The sequence below is a fragment of the Phaethon lepturus genome, unplaced genomic scaffold (assembly GCF_000687285.1).
Source record: "Phaethon lepturus isolate BGI_N335 unplaced genomic scaffold, ASM68728v1 scaffold6007, whole genome shotgun sequence".
Lineage (NCBI taxonomy): Eukaryota > Metazoa > Chordata > Aves > Phaethontiformes > Phaethontidae > Phaethon > Phaethon lepturus.
The window spans coordinates 39637-57909 of NW_010553970.1; the positions used below are offsets into that span (position 1 = coordinate 39637).

General features: G+C 39.5%; 1 protein-coding gene across 1 annotated transcript; it reads right to left on the bottom strand.

The window, feature by feature from the left end:
* Window positions 1-12426: 12426 nt before the first annotated feature.
* USP13 (ubiquitin specific peptidase 13 (isopeptidase T-3)) lies at window positions 12427-16916 on the bottom strand. Its single transcript, XM_010291674.1, has 5 exons — window positions 16777-16916; window positions 15621-15787; window positions 14940-15102; window positions 13233-13317; window positions 12427-12576 (listed from the first exon to the last, which is right to left on the bottom strand). Exons 1-5 carry the CDS (start codon window positions 16892-16894, stop codon window positions 12483-12485), a joined length of 627 nt encoding a protein of 208 aa, XP_010289976.1. The 5' UTR covers window positions 16895-16916; the 3' UTR covers window positions 12427-12482.
* Between the last annotated feature and the right edge of the window lie 1357 nt (window positions 16917-18273).

Genomic DNA, 18273 nt, shown 5'->3' on the forward strand with positions numbered 1-18273 from the left:
TTCAAAAGCACAAAATGTTGTAAATATATTCAAACTCAAAGGACTGAAATGAGCTGTGGCTAATCTGATAAAGCCCTGAACTAGATGAAATAGCTGTTTGTGAAGAATCTTCATGCCATGCAAGCTGTATCTCTCTATATATACGCAGCTATACACAGAAAAATATATTAAGAACAAACCTAGATAATCATTATTGCACATTAGAATGGCAAGTAATGCATCCAAGGAACCTGCTTAGTAGCTCATCGCACTGTGCTGACATCCCTTTGCCCTACAACATAGATTCCCTATCCTTTGGTTTCTTTGTTGAAAAGCCTTCTCAAGGTCCATTTTTAACATAGCTCTGAATGCATGTAAAATGGATGTATTTTGTTTTGAACATATTTATTAGCATTCAAGAAAATTTTTGCTTCCAAAGGTACCTTGATTAATTTGGGCCCAATTCTGCAGGCTCATAGAGTTGTAAACCATGCGCAATGTTAAGAGGAACATTGTACATGGAGGTCTATGGGATTAGGCCGTGTACATCGGTAAGGCCAAGTGTTGCCAGCAGAAGTGGTAATCTGCACTATAACTGTTGCTGTTTAAACTAGCTATCCCTGATCTTGGACAGAGTATGTCTTCTTCAAAGGAGCTCACAGCAGGATCTGCACCTATCTCTGTCCTTACGCACTTCATTCTTTGTTTTTATAAAATAGTGCTATGCTTTTATTTTACTTACAACAGAATGTTCAGGATAGCCTTGTTGGCATAAAGGACCAAATATAATTTCCTGAGATGTGATGAGAGGGTCTTCAATATTCTTATGTATAAAAAATGCAATACAATATAAACTGAAATATCTAGTAGGAAGATTATTCTATTATGCATCCATTAGGTACTACACACATACATGCATGTGCATGCACACACATATTGTATGTGAATTATGTCATTTCACAACATAATAAACCACAGATCTTTATTGCAAATGAAGAAAAGTCTTCATAGGAGTTAATACCTGCAGACCATGCTCAAGGGAAAATTTTCCCGGAAAAAAATGGTTCTATATAATGCTTGTAGGATTGAGACTAAGATTTGATCCTGCTGTTATGGCAAACAGCAGCAGAAGTCTCAGTGACCTCCATGACAGCAGTCTAAATCCTTAGATAACATCAGTACTTGTAGCTGCTTAAAAATGTGTGTGTGTGTGTGTGCTTTTATATATATATATACACACACACCATCTTAATTTTCCCTGATTGGATGAATGGGGAATAGTACTGAGGGCAGTACAGTGCCACACGATGAATGGATTGATTCGGCTACAGTCAAACACATTTAGCTCAAGGTGAATGTGTCAATCAAAGACAGGAATAGCAATTTTAAGGAGGTAATTTTCAGTTGCTGTTATTTTTAATATTCTTCCTAAATATGGAAAGATAAAAGGTGTAATTAGATGGCTACTGTGTTGATCTGTGGTCAGGAATTCAATGTGCAGGGTGGCGACTGGAATGTGTTAAAGTGGGACCAATAGCACATTTCCTATAAGCAGCATTAAAAGAAAAACCCAGCTCAATCAGCTAGCTAAAAAAAAAATATCCAACTGCAGAGATGACAGAGAAAGAAGCTCTGTGGGAATTGGACAGTTTCACCAGTGCAAACCTAAAGTTTCTTGCAGCTGTCTGTTATTTTGAGCAACCACTTAAAGGAAAATTCCATGTAAGACAGTGTAATCACAGCATCTAATCACCAACTACAGTTTGTTAAATAAAAATAATCAATTCTCATTAAAAAAATAAAAGGCTTACCTCTCACTCCCACAGAATAGAGATGCTGAAACAGCTACAAGAATTTTTTTCAATAGTGCTTTATTAATTAATTGTTTACATATATATTCCTATTTATCAAACATTTCATAACTGGATTCCTGCAACTTTCTCTAAGGATTGGCTATCAAGGACTGACTGGGAATATAATTTTAGCTAAGTGGGCTGCTGTATGCATATCTGCTGACAACAGTTTGCTCTTTTGCTTTGACAGCGATGTGTGATGACAGCTCTTTATTGACAAGGCAGAGCAGAAGGTGCAGTGCAATTGAATCTGGAAAGTGATGAGAGAGAAGAGAGGCAGCTTTGAGATGAGGCTGTAAAGCAAAGGCATATGTGCTTAGATTTTGCCTTGATGCCCTGCCATCACACAAGTTCTTTTAGAATATCCTCTGTGCTGTGCTGTAGGATAATCAATGCTTATCCAGAGGAATTAGCTGTTCAGGAGCTTTATTTTTATACCTTTCAAATAAAAAAACCCCTTAACTGCTTGAATTCTCAGAGTCAGAATGACAAGGGGCATTTGATACTGATGGCAGTTCACTAAACCTATTCTCTTCTAGCATGTGGATGAGTAACACAGCAATTCTGTTAGGAAAACCTAATGCAACTTCTAGCCTTCCCAAAAAGAACAGACAAAGTATGTAGCTTTTGATTTACCCTGGGGTGCACTGCTCAAAACTGCATTCATCTGCTGATACATGTGCACATCCACGTGACTGGTACAAGGAGAGTTGTCTGTGTAAACCTAGAAGCAAGTCACTGGGGCAGAACTCTGCCTCCCAAGGGGATACTCAGCCCCCCAGTTCATCACAAGCAGTTCTTCTGTACAGGACACAGGCTACAAAGCCTATCCACAGAGACTGTGTACACTCTTGGACATTGTCCCAACTGTTCTCTCCTGTTGTAGATAGCCTATGGCCAGGTAACCCCATACCACTGACCGAGACTCTGTGTGAGGTAAAGACTAAAGCAGACAGACTTAGAAGGGGATAGTGGCACATCTCAAACTAGACACCAGTTCTGGTCTGCTCTGTGTGGGAGACCGGCCAGTGACTGAGCTCACCTCAAACATGTCAGTCTCAGCAGCTCTTGATACTTCTGAGGACTTCAATATCCTGGGCTTTATTGTCCTCCTTTAGTCCCCACTGCCAAGCATTGTCAGTGCAAAAGGCAGGATTAGATACAGCTTTGATCTGACCTCCTCGTTGTGTTTCTTAAATATTTGGTGGCAAGCATGTATATTTGCCTGAAACAGCAAGAGGAAACCTGTGAGGAGGCTGCAGCATATTAACACCCTGAAGAGGAAATTAATCTACTCATACTTCTAACTGGTCATGAGGTAGGATAAGTAAGGCGGCTGCTGAACACTAGCAGATTGAGCCTGAGAGCGATAAACAGGAAATCGGTCCTGCTCTCAGTGCTCCCTGTGAGCTCGACCAAGTCAAAACCTCTTGCCATCCCTGACTTACCCAGGTGGGCAAATAACAGCCACTGCACATGATGGCACTGCATGAGAGCAGTGGAATGCCGCCACCTCACAGGCTGCATGGATGAGGTCACCACTCGGGTAAAGGTAACACACAAACACAAGGTTCTGCAGGCCTAAGGAAGCAGTTTTACATAGAGACTAGCAATTTCAGCAGACAAGAGATTAAGAAACATTGCAGGATGACAAATGTACAGCATCTATGGGGTAATGCCAAATTAGAGTGCTGCAGTGGTTTATCATCATCTCCCACCCATTTCCCCTTCTTGTTACTACCCTCCTTCTCCAGAGGCGATTTATCACTGCCAGGTGATTCTAAGTTTTTGAGTCTTTCTTCTCTTTCATATTTCATGCAATTAAAAAAATGCTTTCCTAATGCCAGCTTGTGACTGTCCCTCTCCCCTGCAAAGCTTTCTGCATATTTATAACCTATAAGTCTGATCCATCAAGCTGCTGAGCATCAAAAGTCTGTAGTCTTCACAGGAGTGCTCAGCACTTTGCACGGTCAGCTCATGTGCATGAATTCAGTTACTGGACAAGGGCTGGCCCTGGATACCACTGCACATGCTGAAAAGGCACCGAAATCAACATGATTATTTATGGAGTGAGGCTTTGCAATGAAAGCAATCGTCTCATTTCTTGCTGTTCTCTTTAAACTGTAACGACCCTAGAAACCTTGTTGCAATAGACTGGTTTATGTCAGTTTGAAGAATTGATTTGATCTTTACGTAAACACACATACATATCTGTATCTAATGGTATTTTCTTATGATCTGATAAATCACAGCACTTGTAAAAATATCGAGAGAGAGGTTCAAATGAAAAAACCTCACATGACAATACTGCATGCAACTACATTAACAAATAACCACACTGAAATACAACACAAAACATGCAGCAATGCTTCTTGAGTGTACATTTACAGAATGCATGCAGAAGGCCCACACCTAGGGTATTTTTAAACTATTGATTGGTACCTTCAGTGGGGTATTTTAAAAGTACTTTGCATCTGTCAAAATCAAAACTGAGTTGTTCATGTTTTTTGGAACAGGTTAGACCAAACACAGAGCCCTTTTTAAATCCCATCCTTAGAAATCACTTCGTGTTGTGGATTTCATGTTTGCTTCAGGTGTTTAATTACTGACAGACATCAGTAGTAAGAGCTTTTGCAGACATGTTTTAGGATCCTCTTAAGAATTAAAAAGCTAAATGTGCGCAGCTTTCACAGTGAAGACAGATATTCGGATTTTCACATTTTCTTCTCAAGTCTAAACCAGATAGCACCAAACCAGAGAAAAAGATTCACAAAAACAGTGAAACAACTATTGTCTCTGTCTACACTTACCATGGCCAGACTTTTTAAACTTGCCCACTAGCTCTGAAGGCAGCTCAGTGTCTGACTAACCTTTTCGAAATATGTAGATGTAAAACTTCACAGGATCTGAGTATATGCTGCATCCACTGATTTCAGCTGCAGACACTTAACTCATCTGAAAGCTCAGAACATCAAGTTAAGCATGAAGAGCTAATGAGCCAATTTAGAAAACTTGGGCCTGTGTGTTCCATGAAAAGGAGGACCCTGTCAACACCAACAGATCAGCCAGGTGATCCTATGAACATCAATAGAGCATGGGCCTCCATAACACAAAAGCCACCACGACAGAAATAAAAACTAAGATTACTGGCAGCCACAGAGGGAAAGTGTGAGGCCTAAATCATTGCCTCGGAGCCAGTGAGAACTGGAGTGAAACATAAATTGGTTGTAGATATCTTTTGCCCAAATGTGCATCTGCAATATGAGACATGTTAGTACTTAGCACAAATAACCTGCACAGCTGAAAAACTGAGATTTGTGGTCACCAGTGTTGTCAGCTTAGCAGTCTGCACAGTGAATTTATGTAATAAATGTTTATAAAATAATGAGTATTCACAGATAGAAGTGATAGACAAAATGCACTGCACATTGTGGAAAAAAATGGTGGGTATGCAATACAATATAATCTACTATTCAAAGCTCATCTAGGCTAGAAATCAGATTCCTTCATAATAGTTCTACTATTTTGGGACTGGTGAAATAAACCAGAGAAAAGGAGCGCCATGCGTGAAGAGATCACTGACACTTTGAACAAACCTAGGCAAAATGAAAAACAAGCATGTCACAATCCACAGAAAGTTTCAGAGCCTCAGCCCACAAAGCAATAGGTATTAGGCATGGGAAAGAGACACAAGGAATCTGAAGTTTCCTAAAATAAGGTGTAACTTTACAAATGCTTGCACATGTGACAGCCCATTGAGCAAGCTTGCATGGTCAAGACAATGTGCTTTGATCTTTTTTGCCCTTCCACATTTACAGAATGACATCAACATTGGCTAAAACTTTAAATAGCCTTTTTAATATCAGTAATCTACTGTGAATTCATAAAAATCAAAATATTTATAAATATATTTTATATATCAGAGTATAACATATATAGAGTAAAATAAGACTATACAGTTTTGAGAGGCATTCTGTGTGGCTTCTTCTATATGCTGTAAACTGTTTGAAAACCTTTGCAATCTTGCATCAGTTTTTTTGGCTTTATTTTTAAGCCAACATACAAGAAAGAAGAGACTATAGGGTTGGCAGATACTTTTGCCTGGGCCATCTGAAGAGCCCTGCTGCTGCAGAGACTTACATTGCTCACTTAACTTTTTGTGTTGATAGTTAAGTGTAGGTGCAAGGCTTAGCAGTGAGGTGGGCGGTGGATGCGGAGGTGGGAGTTCAGCCCTACACCTGAATGTTTACATTCCGTTACAAAGGTTCATATTGACTCAGATTGAGAATCTGAGTTTGTAAGGACACATGGAGTAAAAGATTAGTTTCTTACTACAGATAACTTTGCCTCTGTATACTTAGTGCATTATCAGCTGTGTATAATATTAAACACAGAACTGTAGTTTACTGATGCTTTAATCTGATGTTTCCTTGCACTGCTCTTTAAAATAAGCTATTTCCTCAAAAATGAACGATGTGCATATTGGATGTATTAAATTTATTAAGGTTATAGATAACTATTTGCAGAGCACCACATCTAATGTAGTATTTTTGTACTGTAATGGAAGCATGCCTTCCTTGGGTTCTTTTCCACATATTAAAATGTATTTATTTACCTGTATTTATAACTGTGCAATTTTTAAGTATGTTTTAAAAATAAACTTTGTCTGTGGCTTCAAATATTTCAAAATCTCTTTTCAATTTGAAAATGGTCTTCACTATAATTACATGAACTGAAAAGGACTTACTTCTCCAAGTGAAATAAAGGATTTTTTTTTTAATGAGGCCTTCTGTCCTATTGTTTATGATGTGAATATGCTTCTCTGCTTAAAAATTAAGCCCAGAAGAGGCTTTTTTCAGAAATTACCAAACATTTTTAATAAATTTATTGTTATTGTGAGATAGATTTATTTTTATTTCAACATGTTGATCAATTATACTTACAACTGGAATTTATATTAGCTGAGGTCTGGCCCAAAGGATTTTGCACATATACTCTATATGAGGAAAAAGGGAAAAAAGTAAATCAGAATTTTTCCTGAAGATCATGCAACTGCACATTTCAAAATTAAAACAGAAGTAATAATAATGACAACACAATCTTTCCGAGAAAACAAAGCCAACTTTCAGTGATTGAAATCGTTACTCAAGCAACTTCCCATAAACCATAGTGGGAGTTGGCTAGTGGTATTTTTCAGTTTTGGCTTTCATGTGATGAGGTGAAAGAGCTGACAGAGCGAAAATGACATTATCTCTATACCTTTGCTATGGGATGCTGAAACAAGCACAGACATGAAAGGGGCCTAAAATTCCTGTGCCCCACTGTGGACAGACAACATGACAGCCAGGAAGGGGGCTGTGACAGTTGCAGTTATCGAGGGCTATTGACAAAGCAGGACAACATTGGCACGGATCTGAAGGCTGACACTCACAATGGACACATGGGTTGCTCCAGGAAAAAAAACCCAGAAAATACAGCCACAGTTTGCCTGAAGAAGGAAAGCTCTGTCAGAAAAGCCAGGTGGCTGCCTATGGCTTTAACCAAAACCCTCTCCCAAAGAGGAAAGGGGAACAGACACTAAAAAGACACTAACACTTAGCAAGCAAGTAACACGTTACTTTTTGCACTGGCACGTTTTGCCAGGAGATGTTAAGGTTAGCTTAGTTCTTGCTGTTCAAATTTACCAACAAAGAAGCAGTGTCAACTTGTCAGTTATCTAATACTGCCTTCCACAAGCAGTCCACAAAAGTTAATGGGCACAGATCCTATACAGGAAATTCTTGCATGAGGTCTGGACAGGGCCCTTTAGCTTGCACAAGGAGCCACACTCTCACACCTCTTCCAGTTGCTATAAGTGGTGTGAACACAGTGCGGCATGACTTGCCATGGTCACAAAGGACATCTGTGATAGAAAAGAAACCAAAATAGATCATTAAATTTGGACTTCAGGAGCTGAATCATCTCTACCTTTCTTATCATTCAGCAATTTGCATGGCCTCTACTTCCATGTCAGGAAATGTCACTCATAGCTGGGTAGGTTTACCGCTTATCTCTCCTCCAGTCCCATGATCCTATAAAAAGATGAAAGGGTTGGAACCCCTCAGTCTTCTTTTTTGGCCTATTCTTGCATCTACCAAAGAGTCCCAGTGGTCACACTGCTATGTAAAGCCCTTACACATGAGGAAAAAAGACTGCTCCTTTATTGAACAACAGGTCAAATTTCTAAATGAGTATGAGAAGTTACAGATAAGATAAAACTACGATTGAACAGGAGAAGTTTGGGAGTGAAATGACAACACTCTTCCACATGAACATTGTGAGCTCTTGTGTTCAAAGAGCATCAGCTGGCCTAAAAGCTAAAACAAACAAATAAAAAAATCTTACTTTAAATCTTATTTTCTATTTTTGCCATGTTTTATATCCTCTCAGGGCTTGGGGATTTTTATTTTATTTTTTTCCATCCATACAAGTGCTATAACCCACAAGAAATCAAGACTTTCATAAATCTCTTTGTTCCCTATGCAGGTTTTTTAAGTAAAACGCCAAACATGATCATAAAGAATAAGAAAAGAGGGAGCATCAAAACATAGTCTATTTCTCTTCCGTTCAGACAGGAAATAAAGAAGCAAGAATCCACAATCACAAGATGTGAGAATATTTCTTTTTAATTTAAAACAGTTGCAACAACGTCATTCACAACCTTTCTCATCTCAGACAAATACTCTCCAAAATGTTAACAGTGCTTCAAGCAAACAACTCTGAATGGTGCAAAGTAAACCAGTACAGACACTTCCAGGATACAACAGTAAAACCACTGAAAAGTGAACAGAAATCAGAAACTGATCTCAGCCAGTAAGGTAGGAAGGGCAATGGAAAAAGAATGAAAAATCATGTCCAGTTACATATTTTGCATAGTCTTTCAATGCATGAAAACAGCAAAGAAGAAAAAAAATGGCTGCTGCCAGGATGGAGAACAAAAGGAATGAATTGGAGATGCTTCTAAAACAATCTAACGAACTCTGGTTGCCTCTGTATTCAGAGTGTGCACTATGACCCAGTGGAGGCTGCTTGAGTCAAAGAAAATGGCCTGATTCTGGTTTCAGTTACACCAAAGCAAGTCAGAAGTAATGCCACTGAACCCAGTAGAATTACAAGTGATAGTAGTCCAGAAACACTTAGGCTTGTTTTTAAACCATAGCTTTGAATAAATTAAATTCTTATCGTAATTATATTTTAGCTAGGAATATTAAACAGGAGTTTGTGTCTGCATGTGGAGACTGGGGATTGTGACTCAGAATGAGGGGTCTACTGGATCAAGCGTGCTGCTGGGAATGAGAGGGGGAAAGAAAAACAAGGAAGAGTTGTTGAGTTTTTTTTCCTTCCACTCTCCTAACCTAAATGTATCATACGAAAAAGTAAAGATCAGTCTGAGAAAAAAAAGAGCATTATTTGCTGCCAAGTCCTGGCTTGCCATAATTCTCCGGTTAGACTGTCTCAAACAACTCAGTGATTTTTCCTCCTCCACCCTTTTTTGTCAAGAAGCTCTCAGCACAACCCTAACCCTGCAACAGCTATTACAGTACCCAGACACACACCAGTTTCCCCATCAGCCACTGCCCAGGTTGTGCACTGAGGCATGGCCCAGCACAATTAAGTGCATACAAATTCTAGCAGGCAAAGCCTGATAATAGTCATCTGTTCAGTGCATTCTGTTTGACTGTGGCTTCTGCATGCTGAAGTTTAAAAATGACAAAACACAAAGAAAAAAAAACCCAAACTCCTCTCCCCAACATTAGGCTGAAGAGTCAGAGTTTACATCCTGCTCCTCCAGATTCATGATGGTCTTCACATGTATCCCATCACAAAAGTGATATGACTTTACTGGACATTTGAAAAAGAAGGGAAGCCACTACCTTGGGAGATAATTCCTCAAACAGCTGCAAAATTTTAACATGCTTCCAAGTGCTAAATTTTAGAAAATCTGTAAGCCTTTCCCCTAAACTGTTCCCTGCACTTCTGACCCACTTGGTAGTTTAGGCAGGCAGTACACTAGAGTAATGAACTGAAAAGAATTTCAGAAACCAAGCTCCTACAGTTCACCTATCACAGCCAGCAAATGGCTCTCCCCTTTCATTTACCTGTTCCAATTTACTTAGAAATCTGCCATCTTTCTAAGTGCACCTGCTATTAACTGAGATCAATCAGTCCCACAGCCATTCCAGTTTTAAGATGTACCAGACAAATGGTTCGCATGAGTCCAAGGTCCATCCTTAATCCTACAAGACCAGCCATACTTCCAGTTTAATAATGAACATTGGAACAACTCTGTTGGCCTTTATTTACCTGAGGTTTCTAAATAAAAAGCTAGTGGCCACCAGATCTTGTTAGTTTATAAATAGCCCTTTAAGTTCATGAGGCAAGAGGGAAGCTGTTGTGTTGAACTTCCTTGGAATATAACTGGGCATTCAAAAAAATTAAAAAAGAAAAAAGAAAAGGAAAGAGAGGCCTTTTGTCCTTTTTCTACTGCCAGAATGAAGAAGCCTAAACATAAATATATGGAAGTTTTGTTCTTTCACTTTAAATAGAAGTTGTATCACTGCATAATTTGCCGATCCCATTTTCAAATCTGGCATTTTTGGTGAAATATACAAATATTCAAAATCTGGAAGAAGAAAAAGACCTACTGGCAGCTTTTATTTTGTCCAGAACTGGTGGCTCAATAATTACAAGGCAGCTGAATCTCACAGGAGCCACTTACAAATGTGCTAGGATGCCGTTCTTTTGTGTCAGTAAGAGCACTAAGTGCAGGAAGCTTTCCCAGCAATTAGGCACCATTTACAGTCCACAGAATTATTCCACTAGAATTTCTCTCATAATCTTTTAAGATCAAAAACTGATTAAAAAAAAAAATCAGTGTTTTTGGCTCTGCATGAGGTTACTATATCACCAGAGGGAGAACTAATTTTCCCCAAGCGCTAGAAAAAATAAAATGCCCTACTCATAAACAGATTTTTAATTTGGCTTCTCTTCTGTAGTGTGTAGCTGGCTGAATTTTGCTATTAAACTTGCAGGCACTGTCTGCAGAGAAAACATAATTACACCTCCCTGCCTCTCTTGCACGCTCTAAGGAGGACTGTTTTTTCCTATTTTTTCTGACTGTTCCAATTTTGAGGGCTCAGTAAGATTATACGAAGCAACTCCAGCAACACTCTCTAGGCAGTGGCCAACACTGTAAACCTTTGGGGATTTTTTGGAATCATGAGAGGTTTCACACTCACTGTTGTATTTTTTCTACAATTAGTGTTTTCAAATAAAATTTAAAAACCCACATATGTGTTCTTGCCTGTGACACAAACTGAAGTAACACCCAAAAAAAGAAAGACAGGAAAGGCCAGCCCTTACCTACATACCCCTTCATCCCTGCCAGAGATACAAAACCCCTTTTAGAAGGTGTCTATTGAAGAGATCAGATTATTGGTGTGTTTGCAAGTTTTAAGAAAGCTGAAACATCATTTCAAGGTGGGTTTTTTTGTTGTTTTGGTTTTGTGGGGGGGGTGGTTTTCATTGTTTTTTTTTTTTTTAAAGGAAGAGAGGGGGCAGATCAATATATCAGCAATTTTACTAAGCCATTTCCCCACTCATGGATAGAACTAATATTTAAGCAATCTTTGGCAGAAAACAGAATTGCGCTGTGAGTACTTTGTCAGGGAGCTGATTTCAGCTGGAATGTGAGTGGTCTTAATGCAAGTTTCCCTGAAATAAATATAATGGGACATTAACCCCTTCTTTACCTCCTTCATAAGAAAATAACATTTAAATAATAGCCTTGTCTTTCCTGAGGGTATGCATTTAATTTTATGGTCTGCTTCTTTTAGCCATCTGTAATCCGGAATCTGTTGGAATAACTTGCAAAACAAAGATACGATGAAGAATCCTATGTCTGCAAAAATAAAATCTACTATTTCTCTTTGGCAGAAAACATACAGGGCACTGACAGGAGAATGCTTCCTTCTCCATTAGTTTCTTAGGTTTATATATCAAAAAGGCAAACCAAAATACGATAAACTGAATTCCAACAGATACAACTTTAGTTGACTTTTCTCACTCTATTGAAAACCATCTCTCAAAGAAGACATTCTGCTGCATTCAAAGATGACACTCACACACCCCCTCCCTCCAACTTTATATGTGATATGATTTCTCTACATGGTCTAGACTGGTTGAAAACACTGGCTCCCAGTTACCAAAGATGCAAGTATTTCTCCCTCGTCTTAAACAGATGCATGGACAGAAGGGGCAGGAGCTGGGCTGAACTGGACTATTTTTGTTCAACTCAAACTTCTGTTTTCTCCATATACCAACTGCAAACTCCACCAGTAATCTGCATGGTCTTAAGGTATCCTTTAAGGCATATAAATTTAAAACAACGTACTATATACCACCTAATAGAAATTTTCCCTCTAACACTTAAGGTGGCATCAAATGACTGTTTTTAAATAAACTATAAATATCCCATGTTTTCCTTTGCTTTTTGGCAGCCCAAGCGTTAGGGGTCTTCTGTTGGTTTTAGATTTTCTTTTTTATTGTATGCTTTTTTGGGCAGGTTAAAAAGGCTTGCGGCTTCTTAAGGCCAGGTAATAGATTTGAGGCCTAACTTGGTATCCTGTGGTAAAAATAAATGTAGCCCAGGTCTTTGGGAGGTCGTTCTGAGGCACAGACTCTAAGGTCATTGTAGATCACCCATCTGAAATGAAAACAAGATTGGTCACATTCCATGTGTATAAAAATCATCACAAGTTTATCAGGTACTTCTCAAAACCAAACTTCAAAGAGCCTAAAATCTAAAATTAGGCACTGCAACAAGAACAAAATATCAGCGAAACAGCTGAAGCAGGTTTACTGGCAGAGTCAGGAACTGAAAAGGAAGAGGGACGTGCAGAGGAATGTGTAGTTACAGTTCAACTGAAGGAAAATAAGGGATTCCCAGGGCCTAATAATAGGAACATATCAAAATCATGGCCAAGATAGCACCGCAGCATTAGCAATACCAGTATATCAGCCCACAGTTTGATGCATTTCTATTGTGGGGGAATGAAAGGAAGTTGGGGGAAGCTCAGATAAATGAAGTCAGATGCAGAACTGATGCCCCAAAACAAATAGGGATTTGGAAGAGCAAGCACAGGAGAGCCAATGATGCATTTTAGCATAGACCTCGGCAGGATCAAAATTGACTTATCACAGCTACAGACTGTAACAATCTTCATTTCTTTGCTGGAAAATGTATACATGGTAACAACATGCATGTTTTGTCTGCTATGAATACACAGCCTGCTATCTACAGATGCATGCTTCAAAGAAAACATTTGCTCATCCTTGTGTGTCTCTCCCAGTTGCACTCACCTTCCGTCTTTTTTGAGATGACAAACATAGTGGCCACTCATTGTGGATGTTCCCATGTGGCTGATGAACCCAAACAGCTCGTATCCTGTTTAAGAAATATGAATGGGAACATAAGTCTTTTATTGCTAACATTGCAATGTGACTCCAGGGAAAACTTTCTTTCTAATACTGGAGAAGCAGCTAAGCACTCCTAACTCAGACTCTGCATCCCCAAACACACTTTCTGTTAAGACTGCAGCAAATTCTCACTTTAACTAGTGGTTAGATTCACTGTCAAACCAACCAATCCAAATCAAATCCTCATAGATCTGTGCACATACAGCAGGACTGCGATGCAGCCCCTACTAGGAAAGGGAAAACAGCAGATTCATTCCTAGTTCACAGAGAGCACCACAAGAAGTGCCAGAAATGGAGTTCATTCTGCACACAAATTAGCTATGTCTGTAAGTGTGATCACAGATCCCCTATGAAACAAACAAAAATCAGAAGTTTAAATTTCAGCAGCCCATAAAAAAGAGGACAGGAAAGAAAACTCTTTCTTTAATACAAGGACAATTTTTGTGCTTAGAGTCTCTGGAGAACTCAGCATTGGTTTTTGCTCCCCACCCATTCATGCCATTCACCCAAATTACCACCAAAAGTAAAAGGGTACCTTCTTTCAGGATATTGCATAAGGACAGGGGCCTGGATTTTGGTGGAGAGGGCTTTCTGGAGCCATTTTACAGAATCATGTTGGTTATCAGGATTTCAGGCACTCAGTAAATGGTCTCAGTCTATAAAGGCTAGGTACCACAAAAAATAATTATTCAAAATCTTTTTTTTTTTTAAAAAACGTAATGATAATCAATGTTTCCCATGTCTCCAAGAGACTTAAGATTGATCTTTTTAATGTTAGAAACAAAGAAATGAATGTTCTTATATAATAACAGCAACCATGGAAACAAAAAACAAATTGGCTGTTCATTTTTTTTATAAGACCATTACATTCAAGATCAGAGGTACAAGTTTAGAACATACTACAGTTATTAGAATGGGTCACTAAAGACCCTTCAAAAAACATCTTTATGTTAGAACCACTGAGCTTTTGTACTCTAGTGCTTTTACACTTACAATAGGTTCTTTGCCTACTTCACAACTTTGCTGCACATCAGCCCCATCTTGTGGTTTATTTAGCAGTAGTATGACAGAGTCATCTCAAAGAATAAAGAAAACCCAAAAGAAAATAGCAAAGCAGTACATGCAGGATACCAACTATACCTGCCATACTTAGAATAGTGAACTTGGTTGAAGGGTTTATCAAATCTCCCATCAGACCACGGGAGGACAGAAACTCAGGTGGTCTGTAACAGCAGCATTACCTTTAGGATGCTCAGCCTCTGAAGATTTAAACATTCTAGCTTTTCTTTGTCTTTTTATATAGCAACAAAACAAAAAGTAAAGCTAGGCCAGGAAAGATTTATATGCTGTGGCAATAAGAAACTTGGACTTAAGTTATTCAGTGAGTCCACAGAAAGAGTTTTCTGAGCAAACACAGCCCACAGAACTTCGTGAGAGTTGGACTCAGCCTCAGCCCCAGAAGTAAGATTAGGAGCAAATTGCCTGGATCACGTCCAAAAAAACCACTTTCACAACAGAAAGGAGCTCTAGGAATGGTGTAGGTGTGATGTAACAACATGATAGCCAGTTCTAGGCTGAACGAGAACTTACTTCCAGACCCATCTTTGATCCTGGGTCCCTCTGACCCTGTCTCTGCAAGGACATTGGCATTGGCATTGTTCGCCATATTCATCATGTCCAAAGCAGGCTCGCTTTCTTCCTCGAGTTCAGGGTGGCTGAAGATCCATTCCAGTGCACGCTCCAAATTATTGTTCTGCGAGTCAAACAATCAAAAAAGCAGCCTTTAATACATTCTCTAGCATCATGCTACCACTCATCAGTCTTTGAACAGAGTAAGGATCATATCTGACAGCGCTTAAGACTTTTAAGATACATACTCTGCCTCCATGGAAAACAGTATTCAATAAGCACTCTGCAGAAACTTGTCAGATGGAAAAGAAATCCTCCCACAATTAATCCCCATGGTTCCTGGGTTCTCATCTTGAAGATGCATAGTCTTTAGGCATCCAGATTGTTTCTCAACAGGTGGTAAAAGAAGCTAAGTTTTCCTCTCTTTCCTCCACGCTTTAACATTCATGTGAAACACACAAACCACCTTCCCCGCTCTAACCCAGACAAGTCAGGCATCCCACATTTTGACAGAATAGTTCTATGTGCACCATCCACTAGCTGGATTTTCATACACATTTCAAAAGCATCTGAACAAGCACATGTACAAAGCACATAGTATGACATGAAACCCAAGTGCTACTGATAACTCATGGAACTCACTGTTGCCTTCAGCGCTTGAATTGCTAAATTCCTCTGGAAGCCCATGGAAATGATAATTGCAACCATCTCTTCAGGAGGTTGGTTATCTAGCCCCACAGCTCCAAATGCAGTGACCCCACTGGAAGCAACTTCTCCAAATGCAGATATGACCAATGGCTCAGCAAAGTCTAGAATAAACAAACATTCATCAGTTTGTTCTTTTGTCCCACTGAACTGGAAAGTCAACAACAAACACAAATAACAAATGGGACCTCAAAAGCAGTCCTGAAATCAATGTAAGTTCATTTCACTGGCCCACTTAGGACTTAGATGTGCAGAAAGCCTTAAAAACAACAAGATGAACATGCACATTACAAAATATCTAGGTGGACAAACTCAGCAGTCTAGAACAACTTGGCACATCACAGAGGTGAAACAACTGCAGGAAAGTTGCAAAGATTGGTAGGGAAGCAATGAAGACACCAGAATAGTAGACAACCCAGCTGATACACACATAGATGCAAAATAAACTGATTCCATAGTCGAAATATGTCAGCTAAGCCCAAGTGAAACTCATTGCCCATTTACACAAGCAACAGAAATGCCCAGAGTGAAGTGCGAGCTCAACCAAATCTGGAATTTCCTGGCATGGGAGTGCTCAGGTATAGTCAGTGCTGAATCATGGGTCCAAATTTTGCATGGATGAAAACACAGGAAGTGGAGAACATCTAGCAGCGCTGTCCATCAGCAGATAGCTCAAGTTCTAAGTACAGCATGAATGCTCTACCCTGAGCTAGAGGAGGCTGGTATGGAAGAAAAGCATCCAGATCACAGGATTCTTTGTACTTACACTTGAACCACAAGTCAGCTTCCCCCTTAGCAGCACGTACCTAGCCAAAGGGTGGAAACAGACAGCTGGGCGACACCATCAGTGAGGACAAGAGAGTGTACTTCTGGTGTAGCTTAGGTTTGTTGTCTTCTTCTAGGCAGAGGATGCCGTATAATGGTGAAAATCTGCATATCCCAGAAGCAGCTTAGGAAAACTCACTCACACCTCCAGGTTTCCTGGGGTGGGGAAGGGGGCCATTGTTTCTCTGTCACACATTATAAAATTTCTACTGACTGTCAAATTACACAACCAGGAGTTGAGTTTAACTTACACTTTCCAATCACTGACCTGGTTCTTCCATGTGTGCAATGATCCAGTTGAAAGCCACTTCAGCACCCAGGTTGCCTGTATAGTACACAGCTTTCCGACATGCTTCCAAAGGAAAACCCATCTCTGCCAGTTGCATTACTGAAGACTCATCGATATCTAGAGCTACAAGAAAGGACCTTCTAAAATATAAAAGTCCAATTTCATCCATTGTATAGCATTTCTTATTGTTATTCATGGTGCCACATATTACAGTACATCTCTTTTGTATTTGTTTTAGTACTGCAGTAAACCCACACCCACCAGAAAACAGCCTTGTACAAAGCGTTATAGTATTTGTTACGGATTACTGGTAATCTTTGGTCTCAGTAATCTACATAGGTCCTTAAACCTTGATGAATTCCTACAGGACTTTATTTATTAAAAAAACTCACCACTGGATTTCAAGAGGTGAAGAAGTTAGGTGCTGAGCTTAGCTAGAGACGGCAGCCAAAAGCAATCACCTCTCTTAAAGGCAGGATCTTGCAGGTGAGAGAAAAAACGGCTGCTGGATCTGGCAGTCTCCAGTTGAACTTCATCTCTGAGTGACAGGGCCCGACAGCTTCAGCTGAGGTTAGAGTCCAGAGCGAGCCAGGATCAAGCAGCTGTGACACCCAGAACTGCAAGATCCTGCTGATGAGCAGCAGATAAGAGGAGCGGCTCATATTCTGGCTACGCTGATGCTACTACAGACTCTAAGAGTCCTGCACACATGCAAGTAAACACTGAACAAGTACAAAAATCAGCTGTTATTTAGAAGCATGCAGGCAATACTCCATGCATCTCTATGAGGACAGATAAACCATTAGCTGAGCAAAAACATGACCATTTTTTTAAGCTGAAATACCAGTCTTAGAAAAAGAGAGATACGTACACTCCACCAAATGGTTCGTCATACGATCTAAAAATTGAGAAAGAAAAAAAAAACAGGGAAAAAGACTTATATGAAGGCTGAGTAGATTCATATGGGAAAAACAATTCCATGATTTTAAAGTCATAGAAACATTTGACCTCTTACAGGCAGGGCATGTTCATCCTTAGATCCCTAATGTTTTTGCCATGAATTAGACCACGGATGTTTCTGCCCAATGATTTCCCTAACTCATCTCAGAGCAAAGTGTCACTGGTACTATAAATCCGTAGGAAATATAGCTGATGACTGACCTAAACCAACTTAAGGAAGAACCTGTTTTGTTATCAATAAGGTACCATTACCCCATGCACTTACACGACAATTAGGTCAGTCCATTGAGCAAGAGGATAAAAAAGAATAGGCTTTGTTAAGGAACCTACACGAGGGACAAAATTAAAACTTTTAGAGAATTGAATTTTGCCATAGCCTTTGCTCTGACAGACAATTTCAGGTACTTGCTTCCTTTCACATGCACTGAATCGTGATATATACACAGCTTGATACTATACCACTACTATTATAAATATCCAAGCAAATGGGGCGATCATGCCATGACAGTAGTTGCC

What these genes read in the sequence shown, in the direction of transcription:
- USP13 (XM_010291674.1), bottom strand. Translation starts at nt 16,894, where the DNA reads ATGCAACTGGCAGAGATGGGTTTTCCTTTGGAAGCATGTCGGAAAGCT. An exon ending in TTCAAGCGCTGAAGGCAACA is followed by an intron (nt 15,103 to 15,620) that starts GTGAGTTCCATG and finishes TTTGACTCGCAG; the next exon opens with AACAATAATTTGGAGCGTGC. An exon ending in CATCTCAAAAAAGACGGAAG is followed by an intron (nt 12,577 to 13,232) that starts GTGAGTGCAACT and finishes TTTTCATTTCAG; the next exon opens with ATGGGTGATCTACAATGACC.